The sequence below is a fragment of the Phacochoerus africanus genome, chromosome 8, assembly GCF_016906955.1.
Source record: "Phacochoerus africanus isolate WHEZ1 chromosome 8, ROS_Pafr_v1, whole genome shotgun sequence".
Lineage (NCBI taxonomy): Eukaryota > Metazoa > Chordata > Mammalia > Artiodactyla > Suidae > Phacochoerus > Phacochoerus africanus.
The window spans coordinates 71,877,255-71,899,734 of record NC_062551.1 but is presented as its reverse complement, the minus strand read 5'-3'; the positions used below and the strand labels follow the sequence as shown (position 1 = coordinate 71,899,734).

Genomic DNA, 22,480 nt, shown 5'->3' with positions numbered 1-22,480 from the left:
CCCGGTCCTGCCATGGGCAGAAGCAAAGACTACAGCAGAGTCGCGGGCTGGGCCTGTGTCTGAGTGTCTGGGTGTGTGTTCCTGAGGCTCACACACCTGTGTGTACAGGTGGGGGGGGGTGAGGTGTGCACACGTGTGCCTATGTGTGGGGGCACGTGTGCATGTCCATGAGTGGTGCCATTAGCGTGTGTGTTGGAGGTGATGAAGACAGGCGCTCCTAGGTCTGTGTCTCAGGCCACCCTCACTTGCTGTGTGACCTTAGGAAAGTTACTTAACTTCTCTGAGCCCAAGGTTCCTGCAGGGGCTGGAAAACTGAGGCAATGATCCTACTGCCTGTGTCAGAGCACAGCTGTGAGACTGAACAATGCTCAGTGCTGTGCCTGCCTGGCCCACATTCAGCACCTGGTAAACATTCGCCCTCTTTATGAAACAAGAGCCTGGTGTAAGGGTGTCTGTGCGGGTGTCTGTGGGTGAGCACACACACGTGGATACACTGGCCTTTTCTGAATAAAGGGAAGCCACTGTCGTCACTTCTGCAGCAGGAGGGACAGGGCGGTGCTGAGTCACTGAGTTTCCAACCCCAGCCGTCTGGGCCAGGAGTGTTACAAGGCAGCCGTTAGCGGGAAGCAGGGACCACTGCCTGCAGCTGAGTGCAGGGTTGAGGGCAGGGGTGGGAGCCTGGGGACTGAAGGGCACCGGGAAAGGTGCCAGCCTCTGAGGGCTGTCCTTGCTGGGGCTGGGGGTGCCTGGAACAGTTTTGAATGGCTGCCCTGGGAGAACAGGATGGTGGGTAAAGACAAGGCCTGCAGATTCAGACTGGGTTTTGAACGTGGGCTCTGCCACTCACCAAGTAGTCTAAACTTACACGGGGACCTGAACCCCGCGAGTCTCAGTTTCTTTCTTTTCCCTTTTTCTTTTCTGTCTTTTTAGGGGTACACCACGGCACATGGAAGTTCCTAGGCTAGGGGTTGGATCAGAGCTGCAGCTGCCAGCCTACACCACAGCCACAGCAACACGGGATCCTTAACCCACTGAGTGAGTCCAGGGATTGAACTTGCATCCTCATGGATACTAGTCAGGTTCTTAACCCACTGAGCCACAACGGGAACTCCTGAGTCTCAGTTTCTCCATCTGTGAAATGGGATTGATGACCCTGGTCTCCTCATGAGGGGTGTGGGAGGATGCAGGGCCTGGCCTGGGGCTCAGCCAGGGGTCTGCTGGAAGCAGCTCAGATCTGTACGTGTTTCTTTCCAGCTCCACACTCAGTAAGGCCTGGGTAGCTTGAAATTGGCCTTGATGGGAGTGTTTAGAGCAAACACCACAAATCAGGATTTAGGGTTATTTTCCCACCTGGTGGGCCAGCGACCAGCTCACTCCTGGGCTCTACATGCAATGGCTCTCAACAAACAGCAGTTGAGTTGCTCACAAAACTCAGGGAAGGGAAAGGGGTGGTGGGGGCTCGGGCCACACCTGGGATAGGTTACTGCCCTGAACACTGGGAACCAGTCAGGAAAGAGAGAGTGGCAGCTAGGCCAGCGGAGTGGAGCTTAGAGGGTGCGCTTGCTCCATGGGCCTCCAGGCAGCAGCTGTCAGCATCAATGAACTGGAGCCAGAAAAAGGGGAGTGGCATTTGCACATTGGGGGGATGAGAGATGATTTGAACCCCGAAGCCAGTGTTTCTGTCTGTTGAAATAATACAGGGCAGGTCCAGGAGCACTGGGCCAGGCGTGCAGAGACATTATGCTGTGTGACCTTGAGAAAGTCACTTTCCCTCTCTGTACCTCTTTTCTTATCAGCACAGTCGGGAGACGAAATCAATCTCTGGTTCCTCCCAAGTCTAACACCCTGTGGACATCTTGGGCACAGGGCCACCAGGGCTGAGCTTTCCCCTGGCACAGTGGTTCCCAACTAGGAGTGATTCTGGGGACCTTCAGCAACATCTGGAGGCATTTTGGTTCTCATTCCTGGGAGGCGGTGCTACTAGGTGCGGAGAGGCAGCGATACTGATGAACAGCCTGCAATGCACAGGACAGCCCCTGTGACAGAGGATTATCAGGCAGGGTTGAGAAACCCTGCCCCAGCAGGACAGGGAACATGAAGGGAACGCCTCTGTTTCCTCATCTTGTAAAACTGGGTTAAAAAAAAACCCTGCCCTGCCCACCTGGCATGGGGCTGCAGCAGACACCGTGTGCTGGCTCCCCCACACCCATTTCCAAGCCTCTCCCAGTTCTCCTCCGCCACAAAGGCTAGGAAAGCAAAGGTGCCCTGCCCACACCTCACCTTCCCAGCCTCCCTTGCAGCTACAGTCAGTCACATGACATTGTCCGGCCAATGAGACAAAAGGAGAAGTCTACCCAGGGCTGCCAGGAAAGTGATTTTTTTTATAAAAGACACCACAGCTGTCTGGCCATTTCTCCCTCTTTCTCCTGCCTGAACCTGGCGGTCACGGTCATGTAGACAGTGGTGATGTCATATGCATACGCGATTGCCACCTTACGACACAGGCCACAAGCACAAAAACAAAAGCCAACACACTAGAGACGGCAGAGCCTGGGCTCCTGCTGGTCTCACAGAAGGATGCGACCGAAGCATTCCAACAGCCATCAACCTCTCGGCTTCAGCAAATAAAGCCCTTTTAAGTCCCCTAAGGTTTTGGTTCCTTGCGGGAAATGCCTTCCTGACGGTGATGAAATACCGCGTCCGTGTTCCGTTTCTAGCAGCAATCCCGCACAGACCTGACTTCATGGAAGAGATCAGAGCTGCTTTGGCTGAAGCTGGAGGAGGACCCGGGCGGGTCCAGCCCCCTGGCCTCCACCTCAACCCCAGAGATGACTCGTTGGCAGGGTCTCTGTGGAACACTGGGGTAGACCAGCACTCAGTTCGAAGACCACTGCTCCATGAGGAAGTGCTTATAAACAGGCCAGAGATGCTGAGAATTACGGCCAGTTGGGTGACAGGCACAGCCCTGCAAAACTGGGCTCAGGAGACACCGTCCTCGTTTAATGATGAGCAATCCTCCAAGTGCCCAAGGTCACCCCATGGGGCCATGACCAGACACCACTAACCCCTCTGCTCCCTGATGTGACCTTTCACATTGACAGTCTCCTTTGTTACTCCACGAGGGCGGCCTAACCCCCAACGACAGACCCCAGCTAGCCTTTCCTCAGCCTCCAGGGCTCTGCACGTGGCTGACACGGGACAGACCAACCTGGAGAATTCACTGCTTCCGGGGACAGCCCAGCCCAGCAGGAAGGAGACCAAGGGAGGTGGGGGTTGGGGGGGGGGGTGGTAAGCAGAGCGACACTCACCACCTTGGCGTCTCCTTGCAGGCAGAAGGGCTTCTCTGCAAAGAGGAGAGAGGGGGCAAGTCAGAGAGAGTGGCTTCCTCAGGCCATGTCTGTCCTGACTAGGAGGAGGCATGGGGCCTGAGCAGAAGCAGTCCGAGGAGGCCCGGCCCTGGGGAGAGCAATGACCTACCAGACAAGGTACACAGAAGCCCCCTGACCCACCCTTCCAGCCTGCCCAACACTGCTCCCCTCCCCTCCACCACCCGCAGCCGTCGTCAGCCTGCGCCCCTTTGCTCATACTGTGCCCTCTGCTTTGCATGCCCATTCCTTCCTGCACTCATATCCCCATCAAAATCTTTTTTGGTTTGTTTTTTGCTTTTTAGGGCTGCGCCCGTGGCATAGGAGGTTCCCGGGCTAAGGGTGGAATCGGAGCTACAGCTGCCGGCCTGCTCCAGAGCCACAGCAACACAGGATCTGAGCCACGTGTGTGACCTACACCACAGCTCACGGCAATGCCAGATCCTTATCCCACTGAGCGAGGCCAGGGATCGAACCCATAATCACATGGTTCCTAGTCGGATCATTTCTGCTGCGCCACAATGGGCTCTCCCCGCCCCCATCAAAACCTTGACCAGCTCAGATGCCACCTGCTCCAGAAGGCCTCACTCCCTCAGGATTCCCAGACAAGAATCTTGGTCTCCTTCCCCCTTGGGTAGCCCTGATGGCATCTTGCCTTTTAATCGCTAAGCTGGTAGCAGTGCCTTCCATCCCAGGCTCTAAGCTCCTAAGAAGAGGGGCTGCCATATCCAGCTCTGTCTGACCCCTAAGGCCGTGCCCAGTGCTGGACTCACAGGAGGTGCCCCAGAAAAGCTTCCTGAACACATGAGTGAATAAACAGATGAAAAAAAGAAATGATGGAATCTTACTTTTCTTCTGAGTCATGATGACACAGTTCACCAGGACAATTATTAACAGACCCATGGCTGTCACACCCACGATCAGTCCTGGAAGGAAAAGAGAAGCTCAGAACAGCTGCAAAATGCAAACTCAAATGGAGCAGGGGCCAGGGGGGTAAGCCAGTGACCAAAGATGCCTGGGGCTGTCACAGGTAAAGGACAGACCCAGTCCAGAGAGGCTCAAACTCAATTCACAAAACAATCAAACCAAAACTGTGAGCCACACATAACATGTCTGTGGGCCTCATGTAGCTCGAGGGCCATGCGTTTGAGAACTCGGGCCTGATACAGTCCTGACCCCAGAAGGGAAGCCCAGGAGGTGACCTGACCCAGCCCACTGTCTCTACAGCCTAATGGGCTCAGCAGAAACAGCAACCAGAAAACCATCTCCACCTTCGGATAAAACACTGACCCTACCTCTCCCCACCCAGGAATCCTTGGTAGCATTACTTAGTCTTGGAAGTAGACAAGTTTATTTTTATTCTTTTTTTATTTTTTGGCCTTTTTTTTTTTTTTTTTGGCCTTTTTAGGACTGCACCCACTGTATATGGAGGTTCCCAGGTTAGGAGTCGAATCAGAGTTGCAGCTGCTGGCTTATGCCATAGTCACAGCGACACAGGATTAGAGCCACATCTGCAAACTACACCACGGTTCACGCCAATGCTGGATCCTTAACCTACTGAGCGAGGCCAGGGATCGAACCTGAGTTCTCAAGGATACTAGTCAGGTTCGTTAACCACTGAGCCATGACAGGAACTCCAGGAAGAAAACAAGTTTAAATGCTACTTGCATCCCAGGATGGAATACAGAGTTCAGCCCCTAGCAGGTTCTAGGTAAGACTCTGAGATAGGAGGGAGGACAAATGGGCCCCCCGGTGACTTACCAATTGGAAGAGAGATGTTCCCTGTGTTGAGCCCTTCAACTGGGGGACTTGGAGGACTTGGGATCATCGGGGGCAGGGGGGCGGTGCTTGGAGCTACGCTGGGCCCCGGCGTTGGCTCCATGCGTTGTGATCTCGTGGGGGCTGGGCCCTGGGCCACGTTCAGGGTGGGGGACTCAGATGCGCAGACTGCATCCATCCTTGCGGTGCCAGGAATGGCCACCGAGCTACAGCTGGGGGAGAGGGAGGCTGGTCAGAGGGCAACAGAGGACCAGAGGCTCAGGGTGGCTGGGCTCCCTCGTGGGGGCCAGGCCAGGAGGAGAGCAAGTTCACGTGCCACGCGCTCTTTCAAGACTGGCCCTTCCAGTGGCCGCCCCACCCCTCCCCATGCTCCCCACCCACTCCTGACTTCCAGGACAAGGCTCCTGGTCACCGTGCTGCCTGCTGTCCGGGGACCCACCCACCGTCAGATAGACTCATCCTGGCATTGGACAGGGCTCAGCAATGCCTCCACCCAAGGGAGGGATTCCAGGCACTGCGGCCCAGCGGCTCTGAGCTCTAGGCCTCCCCATCGCCCAGGGACAGTCCCTCCCCGCTCCTCCAGACCCAAAGGATTCAGCCACTCACATCCGGTGGGGCCGGCAGGTGTCCGTGGACGATAGTGTGCTGGAGAACGTGCCCGGGGCACAGGGCGCACACACCACATCTGATGTCGCAGTTCCTTCAAGGAAACATCGGAAACAGTCACCCACCCAGGTACTCTCCGTGGAACAGGGAGACCTTGGCCCTTGGGAAACTGGAGCCCTCAAGGAAGTCCATGGGGTTCTGTCTGCACCTCTACCCCTTGAAACACACATCCACACACACTCACACACACACCCCCACCCACTCATACACACACACAGATGGGCAGTCCGTCCTTAACTAATTCTAGCGACTTCATCTTTCTGGGGTACCACCCGATTTGCCAGTAGTTTGGGGCTTAATTTGATCCACCTCTGGCTCCCCAGGGCCTGGCACACAGCAGGCACCTGATCAAAGTGCTGGGCGGAACAATGAATCAGGACAGGTGAACAGATGGATCATGGGCACCTGGCCACCACTGACAAAGTTCCTAGGAAGGAGAGGCCCACAGGGGTCCCCCAGGACCGATGGCCCTGGCATCATACCGGGTTTGGTCACGCCGAAGCCGGGGCTGCATTTGCGCAATGCCACGCACAGCCGGCACCCCTCCTGCCTCCCCAGGGTGCAGTACCAGCCCGGCTTGCAGGAGCAGATGCGGTTCTGTTTTGGAGTGCAGGCTTGAGTTTCCACCTGGTCTAAAGGAACAAGAAGCCGGCAGAGGGTCATTCCTGCCCCACCAGCCCCGCCCACTGCCCTGCCCACTCTGTCTTCCCACCCACAGAGCTCCAGCTCTGATCGCCAGCAGATGCTAAACCGCCCTCAGGACGGGGCAAAAAGACCACCTAACAGAGTCTCCATCACAGCATAAGCGAGCAGGCCTGCTTTCCGAGGTACAGCTTTCTCAACTCCAAAATGGGCACAGTTTTCCCACTGCTGCCCTTGGCCTGCCCGCCCCAGGAGGCCATGGAGACAGAGGATGACAATACCACGGATAACCTGCAAAGAGCTGTACATGTTCCCTGGAGCATGAAAGCAGCCGGTCTGGGATGATCCTGGCCAGCCCTCAGGCAAAGGGGCTGAAGGGCATGGTGGACAGAGGAGGATGTTGGGTGCTCCCCTACCCCCGGGGCCACTCACCGGAGCTGCAGCGGGAGTTGCAGCTAAAGCACGCGGAAACCGAGTTCCAGAGCTGGGTGTATGTGCTGCTCTCGCAGGAGCCACACACAGTGTTTGAGGTTCTGTTGCATGAGGTTTGTATTCGGAAGCCTGAGAAAGCAAGGTGGGAAGTCTCAGAGGACGGGGTGGGCGAGGGTTATGGAGGGGGTGGCTGTGGCTCATGCTCTCTCCCCCGGGGCCCCAGAGCTCTGAGATCCGGCTGGGAAGGCTCTGATGGAGTTTCAACTCCTACATCAACTCATCTCCCATCCAGCATGCACCAGCTGTCACTCCATCGCTAAACCTTCCAGTGCTCCTAAAATATCTTTCTCTCTGCTCTGTTCGGATGCCTGGAATTCCACCATTGAAATTCAATCTTACTAATCAATAACACTTTAGCAAGAACTGGTTTGCCAGCTCCCTTCTTCTTTAGAGTTGGCTAAAACTCTCCATCTGGGAAAGGTAAAAAAGATAGCAGTGGCTGTCCCTGGTACCCTAGCAAGGATGACAACATGGGACTCCTGAAGGCCTGCGGAGAGGGCAACCCAAGGGATGGCGAAACACCCAGGCAAACATTTAGGAAGTTGCTCTTCTGAGCACCTGTCCCCATTCCTATCCCGCCATCGCCACGGCTGTGCTCATCTAGTAACTTCTTACAGAGAATGCTCCAGTTAAGAGAAGAAAGAAGAGTCATTTCCCATGAGGTCTCTTAAAACAGCCATGGAAGGTGATGGATACATATGCACAAGCTCGTGTCTCAGGCTAGCGGCTCCAAACTCTCCAATGGCTTTCTGGACCCCAAAGAATAAAGTCTAAACTATGGTTTCTGCCTACTAACCCTGGGCTACGCACTGGTTTCACTGTTCACCAAGTTCACCAAACAGGGTAACACCCCAGGGCTTTTGCACATGCTGTATCTTCATGACTCACTCCCTCACCTCCTGCATGTCTCTGCCCAAGCGTCAATGCCTCACAAAGGCCTTCCACGACCACTCCATACAGAATAGCATGTCCTACTCTTTCTGTCTCCATCTGCCTGTTTCCTTCACAGCACTTACTCTCTGATAGAACCTCACAGAACCTCTACTGGTTTATTTGTATATGCCTTGATTAGGATGCAAAATCCACGAGGGTGAGAATTTTGTCTGCCTGCTTTCTCTTGTATTCCTAGCACTCAGAACAGTGCCTGATACTTAGCAGATACTTTTGGAACATTATAGGAATGGGAGTTCCCTTGTGGCCGAGCGGGTTAAGTATCCAGCATTGCCATCGCAGCAGCTCAGGATGCTGCCATGGTACAGGTTCAACCCCTGGCCCAGGAACTTCCACATGCCATGGATGCCAAAAAAAACCATTGTAGGAATGTACATATACATAAATAAATGGATGGACAGCACCGAGAGTTGGGCCACCTGGCTCTCCTAAATTGAGTTAGGCCTCAGGTCCACCATCTGTGAAATGGGTAGCAGGTGGTCACTGATTCAGTCAAATATGCACTGAGCACCCACTATGTGCCAGGTATTGTGCCAGGTGCTGGGATTCAGCGCAGAACAAGCCACAGTCCCTATTCTAAGAGGCACACAGTGGGGATCACAAAAGAGCCAGGCCATGATCACCCAGCGTGAAAAAGAGCTGCTGTCGTGGGGATTGTCAAGGGCCACTGGGAGCTCAAAGGAGAAGTTAGATCTGGCCTGGCAGTGCAGGCAGTCTTCCTGGAGGAGGAGAACATCAAGGCAGCGGTCAAAAGGATAAGCGGTCAAAAGGAGTGAGCTAGGGGAAGAGAGCTGGGAAGCGCCCCAGGCAAAAGGAACAGCATGTGCAAAGGCCCAGAAGCAAGAGGGAGCATGAGGTCAATTCACAGAACTAGGGGGAGCTCAGTAAAAGTCAAGGGCCCTGACCCTGACCCCCCAACCCAATACACACCCTTCAGGGCACTGGCCCCCAGGGACCCAGCCGGGCTGAAGGTGAGGGCCCCAGAGGTTTCCCCTCACCTGGTGGACACTTGCTGCAGCACATCTGGGCCTTTGTGTCATAGTATTCTTTCAGGGGCAGCCGGCATGAGCTCCCGGGCTCCGGGGCATAGGGCATGAACACGGCCTGGAAAGGGGGGACAGAAGGACAGCCATCAGCACAGCCACTGGTGGATTCTGCCACTCCAGTGCCCAGATCCCCATCCTGTGCCAGTGCTGGGCCTTCTCCCAGCTGGGATCTCGACGTGGGGGCGTCTCCCTTTGCGGGGCGTAGGGGTAAAGGTAGAAGAAGGGGTAGTCTGTGCCTTCTCCCACCGCCTCGCCCTCCCTCGTGTCCGCAGGTGGAGGCCCAGAGCCAGGAGGCTGGAGGCAGGGGGGCTCCTCGCAGCACCCAGGAAAGGTGGGGGATGTTGAGGGCCTCTCAGAAGGCAGTGGCCTTGGTCAGAGAGAACCGCAGAGCTCAGCTCAAAGAGGCCTGTGCTCAGCCTACCTCCCCTTTCCTCCTGCACCCGAGAATCAGCCCTTCATCCTTCCAGCGGACTGCTGCCTCCACGGGAAGCTTTCCCAGGCTGATTCAGTTTCCTCCAGTTCTGGGCTCTCTCTAAATACAGGTTCTGGGGAGTTCCTGCTGCGGCTCAGCGGATTGAGAATCCAACTAGCATCCATGAGGATGTGGGTTCGATCCCTGGCCTCGCTCAGTGGGTTAAGGATCCAGTGTTGCTACAAGCTGCGGCACAGGTCGCAGATACAGCTTAGATCTGGCGTTGCTATGGCTGTGGTGTAAGCCGGCAGCTGTAGCTGTGATTGGACCCCTAGCCTGGGAACCTCCATGTGCTGCAGGTGCAGCCCAAAAAGAAAAGAAAAGAAAAGAAAAAAAAAAAGAACAACACAGGATCTGCCCCTTCTAATGACCATCCCATTTGCTGAAATGGGGTTCCTTCTTGTCCTCGCACCCGACACAAGTGCCTGTGTGTGCACATGTGTGTATATCCACGAGCATGCTCTCGCACACGCACACACACACACACACACACACACACACACTAAGTCCCAGTCCTTCTACCCTTCCCGTTTGGTCCTGGAGCAAAGCCCCTTTTCGGGGCTCCTCACAGTTGTGCGGTGGGGCTCACTGCCTGTGTTCAAATCCCCCGGGGGTCTGCTATGATGCCAACTCCCACCCCAACCAACAGCCAGAAGCCCAAGGGCGCAGGCTTAGGAAGCTGTACTCTTAAAAAAAAAGAAAAGAGGGAGTTCCCATCGTGGCACAGTGGAAAGGAATCCAACTAGGAACCAGGAGGTGGCAGGTTCGATCCCTGGCCTTGCTCAGTGGATTAAGGATCCAGCATTGCTGTGAGCCGTGGTGTAGATTGCAGATGTGGCTCGGATCCCACGTGGCTGTGGCTGTGGTGTAGGCTGGCAGCTGTAGCTCCGATTTGACCCCTAGCCTGGGAACCTCCATAAGCCGCGGGTGCGGCCCTAAAAAGCAAATAAAAAAAGAAAGAAAAACCTGCCCAAGGGATTCTGCCAGCAGCAAGGGCCGTGCCTCCTCCCCCCCACCCCCAAGCTCCCAGTCCCCCAGGGCAGTCGGCACAGGCCTCGCAGACCTGCACGCAGTAGGCTTCCTCCCCCCAGGCCCCCTTCCCTGTAGCCAAAGAGCCCCTCAATCTGTGGGACCTGAGGGCCCCAGGGCCAGGCAGGTCCTGGTGGGAAGAAGAGTGTCCCACCCACCCCACCCCCCGGCCCTGACCCCCCCCCCCCCCGGCAGCCCCCAGGGTGCAGCCCAGGACCGCCTGCCCTGCCTGGGGAAGGATTTCCTGTCAGGGCCCAAAGGACCTGACGGGAAAAGGCCCTGCCTTGGCCAAGTCTGGGCTCTCTCTCCACCCACAGGGCAAGGGTTCCTGGACAAAGGCAGGCAGCCGGACCCCCACGGTCCCCGGGCCACTGCCTGGCAGCCTCTCAGCCTCCCACTGGGGTCTTTTCCTGGCAGAATCTTGCTCTGAAGCCCCTTCCCTCCACTCCTGCCCGCTGCTCTGTGTGACTCCAGGCCCCAGCTGCTGGCAGCAGGCAGAGGAGGTCAGCCCCCCTTAAGCAATCTGGAGGCCTGTTTATCCTCTTGGACAGAAAAAAAAAAAAACCCTCAGCCCTGTCATCACTAAACAATGAGGAACAGAAAGCCCCTTGCAGAGCAGGACAAAAGGTCACTCCCTCCACTGCCCTGCCCATCAGAGCAGAGGCCAGGCCAAAGCATGGCCCTGGAGCCAGGCCTCAGGTCAGCAAAGGAGTCATACAGGCCAAGGGTCCCTGGAGGTCCCCAGAATGAGCAGCCTCCGGGAAACGCAGGACTATGGAAGCTTCCAGGTCTTTTGTCTGGTGTCAGGGAGGCTCAGATCCACACGCCACCCACCTATAGGGGAGCTCTGACTGACATTTTAAAATGAGGAACTGAACTGAGTAGTTCAGGGTTCACTCAGCATGCTCAGCAGACCCAATCTTTCAAAACACAGTGTCCCCGGGTAAAAATTTGGAAATCACTGGTGAGCATAAACCTCCCATTTAACAAGTGGGAAATCTGTGACCCAGTATGTAAGGGGGTGGGGGAGGCTGGAGAAGGTAGATGATGGATGCATAGATGGATGGATGATGCATGGTGAATGGATGGGTGGTGGATGGTGAATGGATGATGGATAGAAAGAGGCTGGTGGATGGATGACAGATGGTGAATGGATGATGGATAGACAGAGGATGGTGGATGCATGGTGGATGGATGGATGGATGGTGGATGGTGAACGGATGAATGATGGATGGATAATGCATGGATGATGGATAGACGGAGGATGATGGATGGATGGTGGATGATGGATGGATAGATAAGAAAGGGAGAGAGATGATAGCTGAAAGGAAGGAGAGAGGGAGGGATAAAGGGAAGGAAGGATGAATCTAACATCCAACTTGTGAGGCACATCTGATTGTGCCCATTTCGCTGATGGGGAAATGGAAACGCAAGGAAGTAAACGCAACCTCCCGGGGGTCTCCTGAAGGCTCTGCACCATACCAGGCTGGTGAAAGGCTGATGGGGGACTGTGCACAAGGGGCCAGCAGGGCCCACTCCTCATCCACCACACACACACACACACACACACACCAGTGCAGGGAACCCCTCTCAGCCTCAGTTGCTTCACATCAGAGGCAGCAGCTCCATTTTCTCTCCTCAACGCCATGCTCCCTCTTCCCCAGACAGGAGGGACACACCTTCAGAGCAGCTGACACACACTGAGCATCTGCTACGTCCCGGGAGCAACCGTCTGGGCTGGACCCACCATTGGATAGAGACCCCCACCAACAGTTCGCAGGGGCTCAGAGAGCTGAAGCAACGCACCGATGGCTACACCAGAAGACCTGCGAGCCCGCTGCCCCAGCCTGCCTCCCTTCTCGTGGGGGCCCAAGCTTCCTGTCCCCTCGACACAGACCCCGGGCCCCAAACTCAGCACCTCCTCCCACCATGAGGCCCCAGTCACTCAAGTTCTCAGTTGTGGCCCTTTGGGAAGGAAGCAAAAAAGAGGGGGGATATTCACTAGGCACCTAGGATTTGCCAGGCCAGGCTGTAGGCACTTTATAGAATCCCACTCCCACCTCCCAAGCAGAAGGCCGTGTGCCCACGTCACAGCTCAGGGAGATCAAGGCACTTGTCTAAAGTCATCTAGGAGGGGGGAGGTGGAGCTGGGATGTGACTCTTGCCCTGGTCTCACTGGCGAATCTTTGGTCCCCTCCTCAGGCCAGCTCCTGAGATCTGCCCTCTCCCTGCATCTCCGCGTGCCACCAGCCCCCATCCAACCACCTCCACGCTGAGCGGGAATGGGCACTGGCTGACATGGGTTCTCTCTGTTTCTTCCTCTCTCTCTTTCTCACACACACACACATACACACACACCCCAGCACAGGGGACCCTCTCAGCCGCAGACCAGCCTCCTCTGACATCAGCTCCGACCTGACCCCCCAGGTGAACAGCCAGGAATCTCAGAAAAGCCTGTCTCCTGCCGCAGGCAGGGACATCAGGCATCTGAGACCCGGCTTTTCCCAGAGCTGCCTGGAGCTGGCAGACCTCTCAGGAGCTGGCAGCTCCTCAGCAGGCAGGAGCTGGGCAGCAAAGGCTCAAAGGTAGGCATCTGTGAGCAGGGAGGGTGGGCCCAGAGGATCGGGAGCCGTGCAAAGTCCTGGAGGGAGAAGTTGGAGCTGATGACAAGGAGGACGGCGCCCAGAGGTGGGGGCAAGGTTGAGGCGTGGCAGCTCAGGGCTGGTAGGACCCTTACAGAGCATCTCAGATGACCTTCCACGTAGAGGTGGAGAAACACCGGGGCCAAGGTGGAAACACGCAGTCTTTCATTCAACAAACATACCGAGCACCTGCGGTGCCGGGTGCCGGGCGCTCCTCACAGAACACACGCAAGTCTCCGCCCTGGGAAGTTGCAGTCTAGCGGGGGAGACACAGATGCCCAGTGGGGACACAGGAGGGGGTAGCAGGAGCTGAGGAAAGGGGAAAAGCAAGCCAAGGCCAGGAGCCCCGGGGAGGATGTGCCCAGTGGGTTCCGTGCACAACCCTGGGCCAGGGCCAGAGTGGGCGAGCACAAGGAGGCCAGGGGACAGAAACGGCGCACCCGCTCCTAAGAGCTTGCATTGTGCAGAGCTGCTTCCGTGCATTACCGTCTCTGATTCCTCATCCCAGCGCCACGAGGTTGGTGCTATGCTCATTCCCAAGTCACAGATGAGAAGACGGAGCCTCAAAGAGGTCTCCTTGCCTCCACCCCCATGTTTCTTCCTCCCCCCAGGAAAACTGGATCTCAACCCCTCAGGCCCACCCCAAGGAGCTCCCTCCCAGACTCCAGCGTCTCCTCTACGGGCGTGGTAACTGGCTTCTCTGTGCCTCAGTTTCCTCATCTGTAAAATGGTGGCATGGCCTGGTTGAGGCTCTAAGCCCTTTCCAGCTCTAGCTTCCTAAAGAAGGGTGTCAAGAAGCACGGCCCCCTCCCAAGACCTCAGGAGGATGTGGTGGGTGGGTGGCCCACCCACATGAGAGGTGGAAAAACTGAATGACCTGGGGACCAGGGGGTGAGGCAAGGCCGAGGGTGGATGCGGGTGGGGCTTTCCTGCCCCAGCTCTGCCCCTCAAATCCCCTCCAGGGTGGGGACAGCCTGAGCAGGTGGCCTCTGGGAGGAGAGGGGCCGGAAGTGTCTACCCTCTCAGGTACACAGACACCTGGCATCACCGGAAAGGGTACTAGACTTAATTCAGAGGATGCGGGTGCAAAGGCTGCTCTTAGGTGACTTGAGGACATCTCTTCCTATCTCCAAACCTCCACAGTGTCATGTGTAAAATGGGTGATATAACCCCTTGTCCTGCCTCCGCAAGTTGCTGGTGGTGCCAAGGCAGGGGTCTCGAGTCTATCATCTCCCAAATTCCCAGGGGACCAGTGGGGAAGTGGGGATGCTCTAAGAGTCTGCAAAGGCCTTGACACAGTGTGGACCTGTGTCGGATGGAATATTAGAACCGGGCTCTTTCTGCCTTGGTTTCAGCTGAGAACAGGCAAGGACAAGCCGCTGCCAGCAGGCTGCCCAGCTCTAGCGAGGCACCGGGCAAACCAGGTGGGCCTTGCAAAGGAGGGGCTTCCCTCCCACCTAAAGAGCAAGTCTGCGGAAGCTGACCTGGGGCCCTTGGCGTTATGGGGTCACCCTCATACTGGCCCCAGGCCCATTCCTCAAGAAGCCTAAGGTCAGGAGCCAGGCACGCCAGCTGCGGGGAGCGTGGAGGGGGCCTCGAGGCAGAGCGAGGGGGACGCCTGCAGGGCAGGTGTGGGCTTCCTAGGCTAGGGGCCTTGGGGGGCCTCCAAGAGACTTTACTCAAGAGAAACACCCGGAGGGGTGAGGGGACCCCAAATCAAGAATCTAAGCAAGCGGCCAAAACCCAGGGCCCAGGGATCCATGGAATGGCTGGAGGACACGGTGTCCAGGAAAAGGGACAAGGATGTGGCAGTGAGTCCCTGAAAGCAGGTGAGCCAGACCAGACTTCCCTGGTGAGCCAGGCTCGAGTTTTCCCACCCGCTGCTTCCTCCCCTCCCCTCCCCTCCATCCCTGGAGGACCAGAAACCATGGCCAGCAGCCCGGGGGCGGGGCAGAGAGACTGGTTCAAGGTGGGCACCCAGTGAGCGGCAGGGCCAGGGCACCAGAGAGGTCCCTCTGGTTCTGGAGCCTGAGTCAGCCTTTCTCGGGGAATTGGGCAACCCCGCACCAGCTGACTTCCTGCCTCCCTGCTCCCCGACAAAGACCCTGCCTGCACCCCAAGGCGGGGGCCCTCAGTCCCTTCTCCTATTTATAAATAGACTGCCAGAGGGGAAGGCAAAGAAGGACTGGCCTGGGGAAGAAGGAAGAAGTGGCCGCCATCCAGCTGGTGTCATCTGAAAGCACTAACACTGCAGAGACCTCGGCCCTTCCTGCTGGCACTGAGGCAGCACTTTGGGGGTTCCAAGGTGTTGTCATTTTCCGCGGACCCCCCCACACACTTTGGATACCAGTAATCTTGGGAGGGAATCCCGCTCCCAGCCTCCCCCTGGGCAGGGTGAGAGCAGGAAGGGGATGCGGTGGGAAGGAGGCCACAGAGCGGGGAAGCTTCAGGCTTGGGGGGTAGCAGGTGCTTCTCAAACCTTCCCTTTTCACAGGGCGGGAGAGACAGAGGCTGCTCAGACCCCGGGGAAGCACCTACTGTGTGCAGATGTGCCGGGCACGCTCACGTGCTTTCTCTTCTCTCAGTTTACCTCCACACCCACACAACGAGGTCAGCATCACCCATTTTAGAGAGGCAGAAACGGAGGCTTCCGGAGATTCCGGACTGGGTCTGAGGCCACGTAGCCAGCGAGGGGCAGAAAGAACTCGTCCCAGCTACCCCTTCCTCAGTGTCCTCTGACGGCCTCAGATCCTGCCATCTCCTCTTAGGCCTTCGTTGTAAGAAGTGGGGCCCAGAGAGGGCAAATGACTCCCCCGAGAACACACAGTAAGCAAGGCGTGGGTGGGCTCAGTGGCTCTCCCAGGCGGAGGTCTCTCCCGGATCCCAGGGCAGATGCAGCGGCCACAGGGAAGGCTCAGAGACATCTGCCCCAGGACCCAGGGACCCCCATCAGCCAAAACTGGCTTCAAGCAATAGAGAAACCACATCATTTCCATGGCAGTTCCCTGGGGCCCCCGCCTACAGTGGAGGCGGCAGAGCCATTTGGGCCTCGATCTTAGGGGGTTCTCGGGAGCCCAGCGGACGGCCGGGTGCAGCCGACACAGGGATGACGCCGGGCCAGGTGACGGAGGCTCGTCTGCCGTCACGGAGAGGAGCAACATCTGCGTCAGGGGGACCGACCACATCACAGGCAGCGGCCCGGGGTGACACATCCCACTCCCAGCCTGCTGCTGCCTGTGATGTCGCTTTAGAAGTGAGCTGGGGGCGGACAGGAAGCCCAGGCTGTTATCCGGTTCTTAGGGCCAGGCTTTGTGCTAAGCACGGGGGTGAAAGGATACCAGGGCGTGGTCCCTGACCCCCAGAATCCCTCAGTCTAGTTGCAGAAAACACCCAACCCTTCCCATTGCCCCCCATCCTGCCCCCCCCACACACACGCCGAGGCCGGTCTGTATCACCTCCTCCATCTCTGACAGCCCTGCTTCCCCGCCCTCAGCATCTCCCGCCTCCCCGCACCTACGGCCTCCTCACTTTTGGTCCCCAGGCTTTCTAGATGGACCCATCACCACCTTCCTACACCGAGTCTGGCTCTCAGGCACGAGATCAGGGTCCTCAGCTTGGGGCCCAGGCAGGTCACTCACCCCGTCTTCACCTCACCCTGCATCGCCCCCCCTCTGGCTCCCTTACTCTCCTCCATGCCTCCTCCTGCTGTTCCCTCTGCCCAAATATCCTGCCCACCCTGCCATGCAGAGCTGAGCCCTCTCCACTATCATCTCAAGGAAACCTTCTCCAGAACCCCAGATGGGGTCAGAGGTCCCCCCCACCCCCGAGGGTTCCAGTGACAACCCGGGTATAGCTCTCTAAGGCACAGGCGACTTTTTGGTTAATTATTTGCTTCCGTGTGGGTCCCCGTCTGCACCCTGTACAGTGTGAGCTCTGAGCCAGACACCCGGGTTCCGGTCTCAGCTCTGCCATTCGCCAGCCTCGGTTTTGCCTTCTCTAAAATGGGGACAAAAGCAGTGCCCACCTCATGGGACTGTTATGATTCACTGGGCCAAGGCGTCTGGAGGGCTCAGCGCTGTGCATGGCAGCCCTAGGAGCTGAGCGTTACTCGTTGGGTTTTTATTACTCATGGCTCAACGCCCAGCCCAGGGCCAGCCCACGGCAGGTACCTAACAGACGCTGAATTGTTTCACAGGAACCAAAGTTTTCATTTCCAATTAGCTGAAATGAGCTAGGCTAGCATGAGAACTGGGCAGGAAATGGGCTTAGCAGGAGAAAGGGTGGTGTCCCCAGAGTGGCAGCTTTCAGCTAAGAGCCACTCACAACCACTTCGACCACCACGATATCCGGTCGGTACTTTCAGCACAGAGTTTGGAGCTGGTGCCTGGGGTGGAATCCTGGCTCTGTCTCTAGTGAGCTGAGCGCCTGAGCCCAAAGCTTAACCGCCGCACCTCGTGTGCTTCTTCTATAGGATGCACATCCTATGAGATGGCATCTCCCACCACATGGCTGGCAGACAGAAGGCACGCGGATTGTGGAGCGCATGAGACCCTTCTCTGGCACCCGCGAAGCACCACCGACATCAGTCCCAGCTCGGGGTTCACTGCGCTCTCCCAGCCCCCAGAGAGGGGACAGAGAGGGGCCCTCTGATCCCCTCTTTGGTTTTGGAAAAGCAAAGCTGAGGGAGAAGGTCCCACAGCTCTGGCAGCAGAGTCAGGCAGGCCCCCTGGAAGCCCTTCTGCCCATGGGGGACCCATCACATTTCACGTCAGAGATGCGCGGGCCGGCCCTACTCGGCCACGTGCTCACCCTGCAGCCGACCACAAGCGCGCTAGGAACACACGAGGCTGACACTGTCCACAATCAGGTGGCAAGGGAGGGGCTGAGGCCAGGGGGGCCTCACGCTGTAGGATGGGGTGGGAAGGGACCACTACCCTCCCCCTGAGTGCCTCTGACCCCACCCCAGGTCTTTGGTATGGTCGAAAGCCCACCTCCTTGTCCCTCAAGCCTCTGATCCTTTCTTTCTGTTCTGCTGCTTCTCGCTCAGCCCAGAGCTCTTGCCGAAAACATTGCATCAGTCTCTCTACCTCATCTGTCCTTCCCCTGAGGCCCGAGCGGTCTTCCTGACACACCCTCTGCTCTGCTCACTCCCTTGCTCAAAAACCAGCAGTGGCTCCCCATTGCCTCAACTCCTGATAGGACGTGAGTGGAGTAGCCGCAAGCAAGGCCACTGGAATACAGATGCCTGTCTTTGAATCCAGGCTCCTCTCTTGGAGCTCTCTCGTGGTACAGTAGGTTAAAGATCCAGTGTCATCACTGCAGTAGCCCGGGTCACTGCTTTGGGGTGCGTTCAGTCCCTGACCTGGGAACTTCCACGTACCGTGGGTGCAGGCAAAACACAAAAACAGACTCCCCTCTTATTGGCAGGCAGCATCAAAGGAGTTTTGCTTTGTTTATTATTATTTATTTAGATATATACACAGATAGATAGATAGATAGTGAGATTTTTTTTTTCCCCCTGGCCTTGCCCAGAGCACATGGAAGTTCCTGGGCCAGGGACTGAACCCACACCACAGCAGTGACAATGCCCGATCCTTAACTGCTAGGCCACCAGGGAACTGCTGCTTTGTTGGTTTGTTTTTTAAATAAATGAGGCTAAAAACCTTCAGTTTTCTCATCTGTAGAACGGAACTGATAACAGGATATACCTCATGGGACCATTGTGAGGATTAAATGAGATAACACACGCAAAGTGTTTTAGCAAATTCTCCCCAAACTACAATTGCTACCATTTTTCAATTCAATTTTTCAATTATTTACTATTTCCAGAAACGAGTCCTGAATAGCTTCTGGCCTCAAGTGCCATCCCTGCCCCCTAATAAGCCTTGTGCTCCAGCTAGAATGGCCTAGCCACTGTCCCCTGCTATTCTTCCTTCTGGCAGCCCCTCAGTCCCAACCTGCCCACCCTCCAGGGCTCAGCTTCTAGAAAGATCCCTGTGCAGTCACTGCAGGAAGAGCGACGTGGAGGACGGAGTCAGGAAGGTGACAAGAAAAGGTGAGGAGGTCACCAAGGGGCCAGGCCAGGAAGAAAGTGAAGCCATGGGATGTTGGGAGGCGGGGGGGGGGGGGGGGGGGGGGGGGGTGTCATGCCATGAGGTGGGGGGCGGCGGGGCTCCAGAGAGCTGGGACGACAGGACAGGAATGAGCAGATGGAATGCAGAGCAGCAGGTGACGGGCTCGCCAGGGACAGGCAGCACCTGGGGTCTCTGCATGTGGCAGACAGAAGCAGGGCTGTGGCTCAGCAAGACAGAGGAGAGGGAGTCCTGCTGACTAAGGCCAAGGGCTAGGAGCCCTTCCCCGAGAGTCACCGTCAAGTCCAGACCTGGGCCTTCTCATCCAGAGCCCTGTGGAGGCCAGAGCTACATGCCACCCCCCCCACCCCACCCCCGTCCCAAATCACCCACCTTCCCGCCACCACCTGCAGTCTACCACTCTAGAGGGGCTGGGCCAGCTGAGGGTCAGAGACGAGAAGGAAAGTGGCCAAGCCCTCCCCAGCTGGAGGCCGAGCAGGGCTGGGCCTGGGAACCCCACTCCCACCCCCAGGCCCACCCTCTGGTCACTCCTGCAGCTCTGGCATCTCTCCTGAGTGGCATTCGAGAAGGCTTTCCACAGAGCACCCAGAAGATGCCCGTACATGGCCTCCCTGCCCCGAAGCCCTCCCAGCACCACGCTCACCCGTGGGCGCACTCGGTTCCCTGCTCTGCGGCCACATCAGCCATGCCCCCTGTGGGGCCAGGCTCAGAATGAAACAGACAGGTGGGCCACTGTCTGGACAGCAAAGGAAGACAAACAAAAGCCCCTGGGGATTTCTGCCCTGTCTCTGGTTAGAGCACTGCCTCAACCCAGGGCCTTGGCTCCGAAGCCCGGGACAGAGCAGGGGTTTGCTGTCCCTCAAAAGGGATGCACCCATGTCCCTCAAAGTCCCCCAACACTGCCAACTGTCCCCACGTGTGCCCACTTAGTGTCTGCTGCCAGGAGCAGGAGGGCAGCTGGCCCGCGGGGGGCCCGGGAAGTGGGCTCACAGGTCTTCTTGTTCTAGTGACAGAATCCAGTCCTGTGGCCTTGACCTCCGCAGGGGTCCCTTGAGATGCAGCCTGTTCCCACCCCTCTTCCACTGCAAAGAGGACGTGGACGCTGAGACGTGGGGTGGTTTGTCACGGTCAACAGGACACCAGGGCACAGACAGGCCAGAGCTGGGGTCTGGGGCCTCCTGGACAGCTGCCTGCCCCCAACTCGCCCAGCCCTGCTCACACTTGGGGCAGATGGAAATCTCCTTCAAACCCCCCGTCGGTGAAGAGACACTTCCTCTTCCTGGGTGCGCACCCCGAGTGCCCCAAACCACAGTGATGTCACCACCACCTGTGACCTCACAGCATGACACGGTGGAAAAATGACCATGGGCTCCCAAGTCCCAGCCCCACAGTCAACAGTTCAGCAGAGGGGTACAAACGCCCAAAGCCCTGGGACTTGGAGCCAGGGGGAGGGCTGTGTGCCCATCACAGGTGACAAAGGCTTCTTCAAGGAACCCCTCCCTCCCCGCCCAAGGCTTCCCCGAACCTGTGGGGCCCCAGGCAGCAGGCCCGGCAGAGAAGCCCACAGCACAGACTTCCCTGGGGCTCGGTGCCCCAAAGGGTCCGGTGTCTGAACTTTAAGAGGTGCTAATTAGGCAGTAAGGGTCAGGGAGGTGGGAAACCCATGACTCCTGTTGTACCTGAGGGTTCTGGATCTTGTCTTGGACATGAGCTGATGGGCAGTCGAGAATTCGATGCTACTGGGGCCTGAGTCAAAGAAGTCATCCCAGCCAAAGCAAGCGGGATGGGGGTCGGCAAGAAGAGAGGCTGGGAAGCAAAAACATTAATGGTAGGGAGGAGTGGACTCTCCCTCCTGGGAAAACTCTTAGACCCCCTCACCCCCAAGTCTATGGCCTTTGTCAAGTACACACAAAGCTGACACTTCCCCAACATTCCACGGGAGTGTTAGGATTGGTGTTCTTAGGTTTTGTAGATTGGGCTGCTTATGCCCAGAGAGGTTATGTAACCTGAGCAAGGTCACACAGTGAGCCACTGACCACAGTGCACAGATGGGAACACTTGTCTCCTGACCCCCAGGCCAGTGCTCCTGCCTTGGGGCCCTCCTGTCTTGGAAGTCACTTGGAGGCTGGGGAGTAGACCGCAAGACCTCAGAAGAGCCTTCACGGGGCTTCCCCTTCTCAGGGTTATGAGTCAACAGAACTGTCATAGAGGTCAGAGGTCAGAGGTGAAGAGATTTTCGAGACAGTCTGGGACGAGCCTGTGCCCATTGTGCAGGTGGGAAAGCCGAGGCCTTCTGCATCCCCTCTGCAGACAGGTCACAAGACTCTGCTACACGATGCCACATGTACCCCTTGCTCACCGTCAAGAGCTAGCACCTGTTACTCACTGAAAGGAGTGGGGAGGGAGAGGGGAGGATTTCTTGCCTTGCAGCCTTGGTCACATGCTGAGCTCCTAAGGCCAGGCAGTTGGGCAGGTGGTGGAAGAGGCCCCAGGAAGGGGGCCTGTGGAGCAGGAAGCTCATCAAGGAGAAGGTGGGCGAGAGGGGACCGTTCTTAGGGACGCAGGGCAGGAGCTCTGGGCAACTGGAGCTCTGCCATCCCCGCCTTAGGGCCCTGCCACTCGGAGACGGGGGACGTGGCTCCACAAGGACTCCCAGGCCCTGCAAAGCCGGGGATGCTCAAACAGCTGCCCATGGGCTGCACAGCCTCTGAAGCACTTTTAACCTGACAGCCACCCGGGAAGGTAGGGATCATTCCCATTTCGCAGACAGGAACGCAGACTTGCTGAGGGCACACAGCCTATAAACGACAAGGTAAGACACGAGCAAGGTCTCTCCAGTTCCGAGGCCAGGGCTCTTCCTCTAAGTCATCAAAACGGCTTTCCAGGGGCCTGGCGGGATGTCGGAAGTGGGAGCCACAGCATCTCTGCTTTGTTCCTGTTTCCCTGGCAGCACCCCTCCCCTCCCCACCCCCTCCAGCCTGCTGGGCAAATCACATGCCTCCTGGGGGCCTGAGTCACCGCCCGTGAGTGGCCCTGTCACGAGCCGGGACAGCGATGTGGGCGGGTGAGCCCTGTGGGGAGAGCACCGCAAGCCTCAGTAAACCCAATACAGTAGAGGAAGCGCCCAGAGAAATATCCCAGAGAGAGAGGGAGACCAAACTGGAGCGCAGCCCTGCCGCCACTGGCTTTTCAGACTCTTCTGTCTCACCCATAAAACAAGGTCATGATAAAGGTCAGATGAGTATTTCTGGACCTTGACTTTTTTTAGCATCTCAGGCACTGTTCTAAACCAGTGGTTCTCTCT

The 22,480-nt window shown here is 57.2% G+C and overlaps 1 protein-coding gene across 2 annotated transcripts in view; it reads right to left on the bottom strand.

Annotated features, from left to right (window-relative positions):
• Positions 1–22,480, bottom strand: part of TNFRSF1B (TNF receptor superfamily member 1B) — a 35,881-nt gene that overhangs the window by 8,963 nt on the left and 4,438 nt on the right. Inside the window, exons 1-8 of one of the 2 annotated variants that reach the window (XM_047791863.1) lie at positions 20,856–22,082; positions 8,894–8,999; positions 6,885–7,013; positions 6,293–6,442; positions 5,751–5,844; positions 5,127–5,356; positions 4,214–4,291; positions 3,309–3,343 (exon numbers count right to left, since the gene is read on the bottom strand). In XM_047791863.1, the coding sequence (XP_047647819.1) occupies positions 3,309–3,343; positions 4,214–4,291; positions 5,127–5,356; positions 5,751–5,844; positions 6,293–6,442; positions 6,885–7,013; positions 8,894–8,990 (813 nt within the window). In that variant the 5' untranslated portion in view covers positions 8,991–8,999; positions 20,856–22,082. Of the gene's footprint in view, positions 1–3,308; positions 3,344–4,213; positions 4,292–5,126; positions 5,357–5,750; positions 5,845–6,292; positions 6,443–6,884; positions 7,014–8,893; positions 9,000–20,855; positions 22,083–22,480 lie in introns of those variants that run through there. The other variant, XM_047791862.1, reaches the window with a different exon arrangement.